Raw genomic sequence first — 12613 nt, 5'->3', positions numbered from 1 at the left:
AAAAAATGCTGTTAAGTAAGAATGCTTTCAAAAATAGTCATGTTAATAGTTTATATTTATCAACTAACAAAATGCAAAGTGAGTGAACAGAAGAAAAATCTACTTCAAATCAATATTTGTTGTGACCACCCTTTGCCTTCAAAACAGCATCAATTCATCTAGGTACACTTGCACACAGTTTTTGAAGGAACTCGACAGGTAGGTTGGCCCAAACATCTTGTAGAACTAACCACAGTTCCTCTGTGGATTTAGGCAGCCTCATGTGCTTCTCTCTCTTCATGTAATCCCAGACAGACTCGATAATGTTGTGATCAGGGCTCTGTGGGGGCCATACCATCACTTCCAGGACTCCTTGTTCTTCTTTACGCTGAAAATAGTTCTTAATGACGTTCACTGTATGTTTGGGGTTGTTGTCATGCTGCAGAATACATTTGGGGCCAATCAGATGCCTCCCTGATGGTATTGCATGATGGATAAGTATTTGCCTGTACTTCTCAGCATTGAGGAGACCATTCATTCTGACCAAATCCCCAACTCCATTTGCAGAAATGCAGCACCAAACTTGCAAGGAACCTCCATCATGCTTCACCATGCTTCGCCTTCGGCGAACAAACTGCCTTCTGCTACAGCCAAATATTTCAAATTTTGACTTGAGTCCAGAGCACCTGCTGCCATTTTTCTGCACCCCAGGGGCCTGATTCACAAAACTTTACTTACGAAAAAAATAGGAAGTTCATAACATAGTTCATAAATGCAATTCCTCAAAATGTTCTTAGGAACTTCGTAAATATCTTTCTTAAGAACTTTGTAAATATCTTATTTCTGTATTGACATTAGTGACGTGCTTGAAACCAATAAATAAACCTATGTGACAGGGATGATCGGATTTGGTTATTTCGTTATTTTTCATACATTATAACCATCAGACCAGCTATATCAAAATCAAAAATGGATAACCAAGAAAAGACATTGAGGTGATGGTGGAGGAAATAGCAGCCAGGAAAAGGTTGCTGTTGGGGAAACTTGATAACTGCGGGGTCACTGCAGAGACCAAAAAGAAAAGATGGGCGAGAGTGGCCGAGTCTGTCTCTGCTGTCGGGGCGTATGGCAAGGGACAGTGACGCCCTAAAAAAGAAGTGGTCCGACATCAAGTCGGCTGCTAAGATGAAGGGAGCTGAGAGACCATTCATCTGGACCAGCTGGAGGAGAAGGTGTCGTCCACCATAGAGGTGGTGGTAGAGGGACTGCGCGACCGGCAACTTAGTTAGCTACATTAGCTAGCTAATGTGTAAAGACATTATAGCCAAAATAGCTAACAACGTTAACGTTAGCTAAGTTAGCCAAGTTCTTCTCTACAAATTGACGACATAGCGCTAGCTATTTAACACTTCTAGAATATTGAAATATATTGTTAATTACTAGCTTTCTAGATTATGCGTGTTTCATTTGTATTCTTGCTGTATTTAAATGTCCGTTAGCCAACTGTGTCTGTGGCGTAAGAAAACGTGCATGGTTACAAAAGTATTCATTAATCTCAAGACAAGAGTTTAGCTGTCTTAAAGTTAAGTACATTACCAAGAAGAAATCCTAAAGCATTATTTTCAAGATTCCCATTTCTTCTTAACATTTTCTTAGGAAGAAACTTAGGAGAAACCTTAAGAACATTTCTAATAGCTTTATTGAGGAATAGTAATTTTGCTTAACTTTCTTCTTAAGTCTATAGTTAAGGAAAAAATGGCAGTTAAGAAGACATTTCTTCTTAAGGTTTTGTGAATCCGGCCCCAGTTCCTGTGTTTTCATGCATAGTTGAGTCGCTTGGCCTCGTTTCCACGTCGGAGGTAGGACTTTTTGGTCGCAAGTCTTCTGACCAGACTTCTCCGGACAGTAGATGGGTGTACCAGGGTCCCACTGTTTTCTGCCAATTCTGAGCTGATGGCACTGCTGGACATCTTCCGATTGCGAAGGGAAGTAAGCATGATGTGTCTTTCATCTGCTGAAGTAAGTTTCCTTGGCCGACCACTGAGTCTACGGTCCTCAACGTTGTCCGTTTCTTTGTGCTTCTTCAAAAGAGCTTGGACAGAAAATCTGGAAACCCCTGACTGCCTTGAAATTTCTGCGAGAGACCTTGCTGATGCAGTATAACTACCTTGTGCGTTGTTGCTGTGCTCAGTCTTGCCATGGTGTATGACTTTTGACAGTAAACGGTCTTCAGCAACCTCACCTTGTTAGCTGAGTTTGGCTGTTCCTCACCCAGTTTTATTCCTCCTGCACAGCTGTTTCTGTTTCAGTTAATGATTGTGTTTCAACCTACATATTGAATTGATGATCATTAGCACCTGTTTGGTATAAATGTTTAATCAAACACCTGACTATATGCCTACAAAATCCCTGACTCGAAGAATTGATGCTGTTTTGAAGGCAAAGGGTGGTCACACCAAATATTGATTTGATTTAGATTTTTCTTCAGTTCACTCACTTTGTATTTAGTTAGTTGATAAATATAAACTATTAACGTCTATTTTTGAAAGCATTCTTACTTTACAACATTTTTTCACACCTGCCTAAAACTTTTGCATGGTACTGGGTGTATATGTATGTATGTATGTATGTGTGTGTGTGTGTATTTTTCTTTCTTTATTTTATATATTTTTTTTCTTCACAAAACCAGTGGACTGGGCCTTTTAATAGTCCTGTATTAGCGGACCGATATAGCCGTCTGCAGCGCAGGCAAAGACCCCACCCCTTACAAAGAAAAAAATCGCAGCACCCCCACTCCAAAACTACATCCCGCAACTATGGACAGTAGAAGAAGTTAGGTTTGAGGTAAAAGTGGGCACATCCTGCTCAGGCTAAATGGATGCCAGTGACCCTTCACTTGGGGCCCTTGGTTTTTTATTTTATTTATTTTATTTCACCTTTATTTAACCAGGTAGGCTGGTTGAGAACAAGTTCTCATTTGCAACTGCGACCTGGCCAAGATAAAGCATAGCAATTCGACACATACAACAACACAGAGTTACACATGGAATAAACAAAACATACAGTCAATAATACAGTAGAAAAAAAGAAAACAACAAAGTCTATATACAGTAAGTGCAAATGAGGTAAGATAAGGGAGGTAAGGCAATAAATAGGCCATGGTGGCGAAGTAATTACAATATAGCAATTAAACACTGGAATGGTAGATGTGCAGATGATGAATGTGCAAGTAGAGATACTTGGGGTGCAAAGGAGCAAGATAAATAAATAAATACAGTATGGGGATGAGGTAGATAGATGGGCTGTTTACAGATGGGCTATGTACAGGTGCAGTGATCTGTGAGCTGCTCTGACAGCTGGTGCTTAAAGCTAGTGAGGGAGATATGAGTCTCCAGCTTCAGTGATTTTTGCAGTTCGTTCCAGTCATTGGCAGCAGAGAACTGGAAGGAAAGGCGACCAAAGGAGGAATTGGCTTTGGGGGTGACCAGTGAGATATACCTGCTGGAGCGCGTGCTACGAGTGGGTGCTGCTATGGTGACCAGTGAGCTGAGATAAGGCAGGGCTTTAACTAGCAGAGACTTGTAGATAACCTGTAGCCAGTGGGTTAGGCGACGAGTATGAAGCGAGGGCCAGCCAACGAGAGCATACAGGTCGCAGTGGTGGGTAGTGTATAGGGCTTTGGTGACAAAACGGATGGCACTGTGATAGACTGCATCCAATTTGTTGAGTAGAGTGTTGGAGGCTATTTTATAGATGACATCGCCGAAAGTCGAGGATTGGTAGGATGGTCAGTTTTACAAGGGTATGTTTGGCAGCATGAGTGAAGGAGGCTTTGTTGCGATATTCTAGATTTAATTTTGGATTGGAGATGCTTAATGTGAGTCTGGAAGGAGAGTTTACAGTCTAACCAGACACCTAGGTATTTGTAGTTGTCCACGTATTCTAAGTCAGAGCCGTCCAGAGTAATGATGCTGGACGGGCGGGCAGGTGCGGGCAGTGATCGATTGAATAGCATGCATTTAGTTTTACTTGCATTTAAGAGCAGTTGGAGGCCACGGAAGGAGAGTTGTATGGCATTGAAGCTCGTCTGGAGGTTAGTTAACACAGTGTCCAAATGGGGGCCAAAAGTATACAGAATGGTGTCGTCTGCGTAGAGGTGGATCAGAGAATCACCAGCAGCAAGAGCGACATCATTGATGTATACAGAGAAGAGAGTCGGCCCGAGAATTGAACCCTGTGGCACCCCCATAGAGACTGCCATAGGTCCGGACAACAGGCCCTCCGATTTGACACACTGAACTCTATCAGAGAAGTAGTTGGTAAACCAGGCGAGGCAATCATTTGAGAAACCAAGGCTGTCGAGTCTGCCAATAAGAATGTGGTGATTGACAGAGTCGAAAGCCTTGGCCAGGTCGATGAATACGGCTGCACAGTAATGTCTCTTATCGATGGCGGTTATGATGTCGTTTAGGACCTTGAGCGTGGCTGAGGTGCACCCATGACCAGCTCTGAAACCAGATTGCATAGCGGAGAAGGTACGGTGAGATTCGAAATGGTCGGTAATTTGTTTGTTAACAATTTTGAATTTTGATTTTGAAGACCTTAGAAAGACAGGGTAGGATAGATATAGGTCTGTTGCAGTTTGGGTCTAGAGTGTCACCCCCTTTGAAGAGGGGGATGACCGCGGCAGCTTTCCAATCTTTGGGAATCTCAGACGATACGAAAGAGAGGTTGAACAGGCTAGTAATAGGGGTTGCAACAATTTCGGCAGATCATTTTAGAAAGAGAGGGTCCAGATTGTCTAGCCCGGCTGATTTGTAGGGGTCCAGATTTTGCAGCTCTTTCAGAACATCAGCTATCTGGATTTGAGTGAAGGAGAAATGGTGGGGGCTTTGGCGGGTTGCTGTTTAGGGTGCCGGGCAGTTGACCGGGGTAGGGGTAGCCAGGTGGAAAGCATGGCCAGCCGTAGAGAAATGCTTATTGAAATTCTCAATTATAGTGGATTTATCAGTGGTAGCAGTGTTTCCTAGCCTCAGAGCAGTGGGCAGCTGGGAGAAGGTGTTCTTATTCACCATGGACTTTACAGTGTCCCAGAACTTTTTTGAGTTTGTACTACAGGATCCAAGTTTCTGTTTGAAAAAGCTAGCCTTAGCTTTCCTAACTGCCTGTGTATATTTGTTCCTAACTTCCCTGAAAAGTTGCATATCACGGGGGCTATTCGATGCTAATGCAGAATGCCACAGTATGTTTTTGTGCTGGTCAAGAGCAGACAGGTCTGGAGTGAACCAAGGACTATATCTATTCCTAGTTCTAAATTTTCTGAATGGGGCATGCTTATTTAAGATGGTGAGGAAGGCACTTTTAAAGAATAACCAGGCATCCTCTACTGACGGGATGAGGTCAATGTCATTCCAGGATACCCCGGCCAGATCGATTAGAAAGGCCTGCTCGCTGGTGTTTCAGGTAGCGTTTGACAGTGATGAGGGGTGGTTGTATGACCGCAGACCCATTACGGATGCAGGCAATGAGGCAGTGATCGCTGAGATCTTGATTGATAACAGCAGAGGTGTATTTGGAGGGCGAGTTAGTTAGGATGATATCTATGAGGGTGCCCGTGTTTACGGATTTGGGGTTGTACCTGGTAGGTTCCTTGATAATTTGTGTGAGATTGAGGGCATCAAGCTTAGATTGTAGGATGGCCGGGGTGTTAAGCATGTCCCAGTTTAGGTCACCTAGTAGCACGAGCTCAGCAGATAGATGGGGGGCAATCAATTCACATATGGTGTCGAGGGCACAGCTGGGGGCAGAGGGTGGTCTATAGCAAGCGGCAACAGTGAGAGACTTGTTTCTGGAAAGGTGAATTTTTAGAAGTAGAAGCTCGAATTGTTTGGGTACAGACCTGGATAGTATGACAGAACTCTGCGGGCTATCTTTGCAGTAGATTGCAACACCGTCCCCTTTGGCAGTTCTATCTTGGCGAAAAATGTTATAGATGGAGATTTCAGGGTTTTTGGTGGTTTTCCTAAGCCAGGATTCAGACACAGCTAAGACATCCGGGTTGGCAGAGTGTGCTAAAGCAGTGAGTAAAACAAACTTAGGGAGTAGGCTTCTAATGTTAACATGCATGAGGTGGCGCCACATTTTTTGGGCCTCTTTCAACTGTGTTCCCTATAGAATAGACACAGACAGAGAGTTTGCTCTGAACACAGGTATTCACCAGACACAAATATGTATTGTGTTCCTCTCGGAACGTCTCAGAAGTGGACACTTGACAGTCCAAGCAAATTGTTCTCCAAACAGATGCCTTGCACTTAAAGCGGCAATCAGCAGTTGAAACAATAACAAATCATAATCCCCACCACGGTTTCAGTAAAAAGAGAGAGCTATTGACGCAAGGACTGACCATCCATGTTATCAAAAGTATAGTTGTAACCATGTTTTGAGGCTATACAGTGTTTGTTTACATTTACTTTGTTTACAAACATTGGAGTTAAACAAGCTTATATTCTGGGATCTGATGGGGTATGACAGTTGAACTAAGCTCATGAGGCATTTATAAGTTATATTAGTCAAGAAACATTGGGTGCATATCACTCCAAAAAGTGATGCAGAAACTGCAGATTGCCCATTTCAAGGCCCACTCTGTGATATATACAGCTGTTTCTGATAATTTAAGGCCTAATGAGCTTTGTTCAATAACCCCATCACAATCCCTCAGCTAAATACAAATAAAGTGTCAGGGTTTCCGTTTTGTTGTTTTTCAAATGAAGGACTTACGTCTACGGGGACCTAGAAACGGTATTCTATATTCTCCCCCTCTTTCCAACCCACTAGCACTGTTTGTGTCTCAGACAATTCCACCCTGCCGAAGTATGCAAGCAGAAGGAAGGCAGTTAAAACAGATTGGGGACTTTTCTCTTTTCTGGCCCAGAAGCCCACCTGTTTTCCATAAACCCCCAGTGTTTACAGGCTACGGTGGATTGGGAAGCATTCATCACGCTATAGCTTGAAATCAGAGCTGTAAACACGGGAGAATAAATGGAGATCTTATCTGGCTGATAATCGGAGCGTCGTCCCAGCTCTTGGACATGCAGTGCAGTACATGTACTTGTGACATTTTGTGGCTTTTTTTGCACAAACGAGTGTGCAATTGAGTAAGTAATGCAATGTCCCTCCCATCCCACAGGTGGTGCCAGCACTACGGAAGCACGGGTCTTCAGGGAGGCCAGGGGCAGGAACAGTGCCGAGCCCCACATCAAGAGGCCCATGAATGCCTTCATGGTGTGGGCCAAGGACGAGAGGAGGAAGATCCTGCAGACCTTCCCCGACATGCATAACTCCAACATCAGCAAGATCCTGGGTAAGATGACCTATCTTGTGCAGAGCCGTGGTGTAGTGGTAATACTCCCTGGCATGTTTCAAATAAAACTCCCCACTGGAGACCAGGTTTCAATCCATGCGTCCATCCTTCTCACGCTTTCTCCCACTTGCCTGTCTCCCCCTCTAATTTCCTAGCGGTCTTTAAGGGATACTTCAGCATTTTAGCAATGAGGCCCTTTATCTACCTCCCCAGAGTCAGATGAACTCGTGGATATCAATTTTATGTCTCTGTTTCCAGTATGAAGGAATTTAGAGGTACTTTCATGAGCCAATGCTAACTAGCGTTAGCGCAATGACTGGAAGTCTATGGGTATATGCTAGCATGCTAGTTAGCAATTGTGGTAGTGCTAGTTAGCAACTTCCTTCAAACTGCACTCAGAGACATAAAAATGGTATCCACATGTTCATCTGACTCTGGAGAACTACATAAAGGGCCTCATTGCCAAAATAATGAAGTATCCCTTTAATTAAGTGTATAGAACTAACTAACAATATACAAATATATACTTTTAAAGATGGCCCCCATACACTGTGGCCTTGTTATGGTCATACAGGGCCTTTAATTTGCAAAAATTAAGCAGATTGATTTACCACAGACACCAATTTAGCGGTTTTGAGTGTGAAAACATACCAAATCATCCCCGACTGAGACACGGTCCGGTAGGGCTTCCGAGCAAGTGGTGTATAGTTAACAAATAAAAAAGCCTGCGACCCAATAGTCAGGGTTGGGTAGGTAACTTTTTCGTGATATCCAATTGCGATCCAATTACGATCTTGTCTCATCACTGCAACTCCCCAACGGGCTCAGGAGAGGCAAAGGTAGAGTCATGCGTCCTCCAAAACATGACCCGCCAAGCCGCGCTTCTTAACACCCACTCGCTTTACCTGGAAGCCAGCTGCACCAATGTGTCGGAGGAAACACCATTCAACTGACGACCGGAGGTCAGCCTGCAAGCACCCGGCCCGCCACAAGGAGTCACTAGAGTGCGATGAGCCAAGTTAAATCCCCCTCTGCCAAACCCTCCCCTAACCCGGATGATGCTGGTCCAATTGTGCTCCGTCTTATAGGACCCCTGTTCACGGCCCGTTGTTACACATCCTGGGGTAGCTTACATTCTAAATGTAATCCATTACTGTTACTAGTTACCTGACCAAAATTGTAATCAGTAACTTACCAAAACTCAGTAACGTAATCAGGTACTTTTAGATTACTCACCCCTTAAGAGGCGCAAATTAGTGTTTTTCATCATGAATCTTGTTGAGGCAGTTCTGCAGAGTGGTCACTAGCTGGCACAGCCACAAAGTACGATTTTAACCTTACCCCTAACCATAACCACACTGCTAACCCTAATGCCTAACTCTAACCTTAAATTAAGACCAAAAAGCACATTTTTGTTTTTGTTATCATTAATATGTACAACATAGCCAATTTTGCCTTTGCAGCTGGCCCATCTAGTGGAAATTTCTCAGTTCTGCCTCAGACAAGACTCGCCCCAATAAACGTCAACCTGCTTAAGAGGCATTAGAAGAAAACAAATTAATATTACCAATTGAACTACATCTATTGCAGGATAAATCAATGTTAGAGTTTTCATAGCTAAAAATAGATGTTATATACAGTGGGGAGAACAAGTATTTGATACACTGCCGATTTTGCAGGTTTTCCTACTTACAAAGCATGTAGAGGTCTGTAATTTTTATCATAGGTACACTTCAACTGTGAGAGACTGAATTTAAAACAAAAATCCAGAAAATCACATTGTATGATTTTTAAGTAATTAATTCGCATTTTATTGCATGACATAAGTATTTGATACATCAGAAAAGCAGAACTTAATATTTGGTACAGAAACCTTTGTTTGCAATTACAGAGATCATACGTTTCCTGTAGTTCTTGACTAGGTTTGCACACACTGCAGCAGGGATTTTGGCCCACTCCTCCCTACAGATCTTCTCCAGATCCTTCAGGTTTCTGGGCTGTCGCTGGGCAATACGGACTTTCAGCTCCCTCCAAAGATTTTCTATTGGGTTCAGGTCTGGAGACTGGCTAGGCCACTCCAGGACCTTGAGATGCTTCTTACGGAGCCACTCCTTAGTTGCCATGGCTGTGTGCTTCGTGTCGTTGTCATGCTGGAAGATCCAGCCACGACCCATCTTCAATGCTCTTACTGAGGGAAGGAGGTTGTTGGCCAAGATCTCGCGATACATGGCCCCATCCATCCTCCCCTCAATACGGTGCAGTCGTCCTGTCCCCTTTGCAGAAAAGCATCCCCAAAGAATGATGTTTCCACCTCCAAGCTTCACGGTTAGGATGGTGTTCTTGGGGTTGTACTAATCCTTCTTCTTCCTCCAAACACGGCGAGTGGAGTTTAGACCAAAAAGCTCTATTAATGTCTCATCAGACCACATGACCTTCTCCAATTCCTCCTCTGGATCATCCAGATGGTCATTGGCAAACTTCAGACGGGCCTGGACATGCGCTGGCTTGAGCAGGGGGACCTTGCGTGCGCTGCAGGATTTTAATCCATGACGGCGTAGTGTGTTACTAATGGTTTTCTTTGAGACTGTGGTCCCAGCTCTCTTCAGGTCATTAACTAGGTCCTGCCGTGTAGTTCTGGGCTGATCCCTCACCTTCCTCATGATCATTGATGCCCCACGAGGTGAGATCTTGCATGGAGCCCCAGACTGAGGGTGATTGACCGTCATCTTGAACTTCTTCCATTTTCTAATAATTGCGCCAACAGTTGTTTCCTTCTCACCAAGCTGCTTACCTATTGTCCTGTAGCCCATCCCAGCCTTGTGCAGGTCTACAATTTTATCCCTGATGTCCTTACACAGCTCTCTGGTCTTGGCCATTGTGGAGAGGTTGGAGTCTGTTTGATTGAGTGGATGGACAGGTGTCTTTTATACAGGTAACGAGTTCAAACAGGTGCAGTTAATACAGGTAATGAGTGGAGAACAGGAGGGCTTCTTAAAGAAAAACTAACAGGTCTGTGAGACTCGGAATTCTTACTGGTTGGTAGGTGATCAAATACTTATGTCATGCAATAAAATGCGAATTAATTACTTAAAAATCATACAATGTGATTTTCTGGATTTTTGTTTTAAATTCCGTCTCTCACAGTTGAAGTGTACCTATGATAAAAATTACAGACCTCTACATGCTTTGTAAGTAGGAAAACCTGCAAAATCGGCAGTGTATCAAATACTTGTTCTCCCCGCTGTATATATATTTCACCTTTATTTAACCAGGTAGGCTAGTTGAGAACAAGTTCTCATTTATAACTGCGACCTGGCCAAGATAAAGCAAAGCAGTTTGACACATACAACAACACAGAGTTACACATGGAATTAACAAACATACAGTCAATAATACAGTAGAAAAAGTCTATATACAGTGTGTGCAAATGAGGTAGGATAAGGGAGGTAAGGCAATAAATAGGCCATGGTGGCGAAGTAATTACAATATAGCAATAAAACACTGGAATGGTAGATGTGCAGAAGATGAATGTGCAAGTAGAGATACTGGGGTGCAAAGGAGCAAGATAAATAAATAAATACAGTATGGGGATGAGGTAGTTGGATGGGCTATTTACAGATGAGCTATGTATAGGTTCAGTGATCTGTGAGCTGCTCTGACAGCTGGTGCTTAAAGCTAGTGAGGGAGATATGAGTCTCCAGCTTCAGTGATTCTTGCAGTTTGTCCCAGTCATTGGCAGCAGAGAACTGGAAGGAAAGGTGGCCAAAGGAAGAATTGGCTTTGGGGGTGACCAGTGAGATATACCTGCTGGAGCGTGTGCTACGGGTGGGTGCTGCTATGGTGACCAGTGAGCTGAGATAAGGCGGGGCTTTACCTAGCAGAGACTTGTACATGACCTGGAGCCAGTGGGTTTGGCAGCGAGTATGAAGCGAGGTCCAGCCAACGAGAGCGTACTTTGTGTTGGTTCTGTATGTATGTTCTAACCCATTTCTACTACATATAATAATATGATTAAGCCATGATTAGGCTACATCTTTACATTTAAAAAAAACAACAGTCGGTCAGATTTCCAGTCATTCCAATTATTTAGTACCCCTTTATCTTCAAGAATAGGACTTGGAAATATGGAAAAATAGATTAGTCAAATTGTTTGGTATTTAGTATTGGTATTTATTAGGATCCCCATTAGCCGCTACAAAAGCATCAGCTACTCTTCTGGGGTCCACATGAAACATGACATAATACATAGTACAGAACATTATCAGTGAAGGACTGAAATACATACATTTAAAATGTCACACACAGCCTACATATCAGCACATACAATATATAGGTGTAATACATAGTACAGTGCAAATTACAATACTATATATATATATATATATATATATATAAAATGGCTGTGTCTCTTCACAGTCCCCTTTGTGCAGTAAGGTGTTATTTTATCAGTTTAAAAAAAAATCAAATCAAATGTTATTTATCACATGTGCCGAATACAACAGGTATAGACCTTACAGTGAAATGCTTACTTACAAGCCCTTAACCAACAATGCAGTTTTAAGAAAATACCAAAAAAGTAAGAGATAAGAATAACAAAGAATTAAGGTGCCGAAGTAAATAACAATAGCGTGGCTATATACAGGGGGTACCGGTACAGAGTCAATGTGCGGGGGCACAGGTGTCAAGGTAATTGAGATAATTGTGTACATGTAGGTAGAGTTATTAAAGTGGCTATGCATAGATAATAACAGAGTAGCAGCAGCGTGGGGGGGCAATGCAAATAGTCTGGGTAGCCGTTTGATTAGCTGTTCAGGAGTCTTATGGCTTGGGGTAGAAGCTGTTTATTGCTGTTTATTACCTGGGATGGCAGAGAGTTCCATGTAGTCATGGCTCTATTTAATACTGTGTGTTTTCCAGCATCTGTTCTGGACCTGGGGACTGTGAAGAGAGCTCTGGTTGCATGCCTTGTGTTGTACCGATGAGTGTCCGAACTGTGTGCCAACTGCTTGAACAGACAGTTCGGTACCATCAACACCTCTCACAAAGAATAATAGTGATGCAGTCAATCTCTCCTCAACTTTGAGCCAGGAGAGACTGACATGCATGTTACTGACACTTTCCTTCCTAATACATCTAAGTGCAATATGTGCTCCTGGTGTTCTGGACCAACAGCAATTTACCTATGTGCTTCTTTGCCGTACATGACCACACAGCTGTGCAGTAGTCTAACTGTGACAACTAGGGCCTGTAGGACCTGTCTGGTTGGCTGAGATG

General features: G+C 43.1%; 1 protein-coding gene across 3 annotated transcripts in view; it reads left to right on the top strand.

Moving 5' to 3' along the window:
- The window catches only part of LOC139578163 (transcription factor SOX-6-like), a 173163-nt gene that overhangs the window by 147045 nt on the left and 13505 nt on the right, over positions 1-12613 (top strand). For all 3 annotated transcript variants that reach the window (XM_071405428.1, XM_071405430.1, XM_071405427.1), the window contains one exon: positions 7166-7339. In XM_071405428.1, the coding sequence (XP_071261529.1) occupies positions 7166-7339 (174 nt within the window). The remainder of the gene's footprint in view (positions 1-7165; positions 7340-12613) is intronic.

The sequence above is a fragment of the Salvelinus alpinus genome, chromosome 6 (assembly GCF_045679555.1).
Source record: "Salvelinus alpinus chromosome 6, SLU_Salpinus.1, whole genome shotgun sequence".
NCBI lineage: Eukaryota > Metazoa > Chordata > Actinopteri > Salmoniformes > Salmonidae > Salvelinus > Salvelinus alpinus.
The sequence above is the reverse complement of the archived record's forward strand: the minus strand, read 5'-3'. Positions and strand labels throughout refer to the sequence as shown.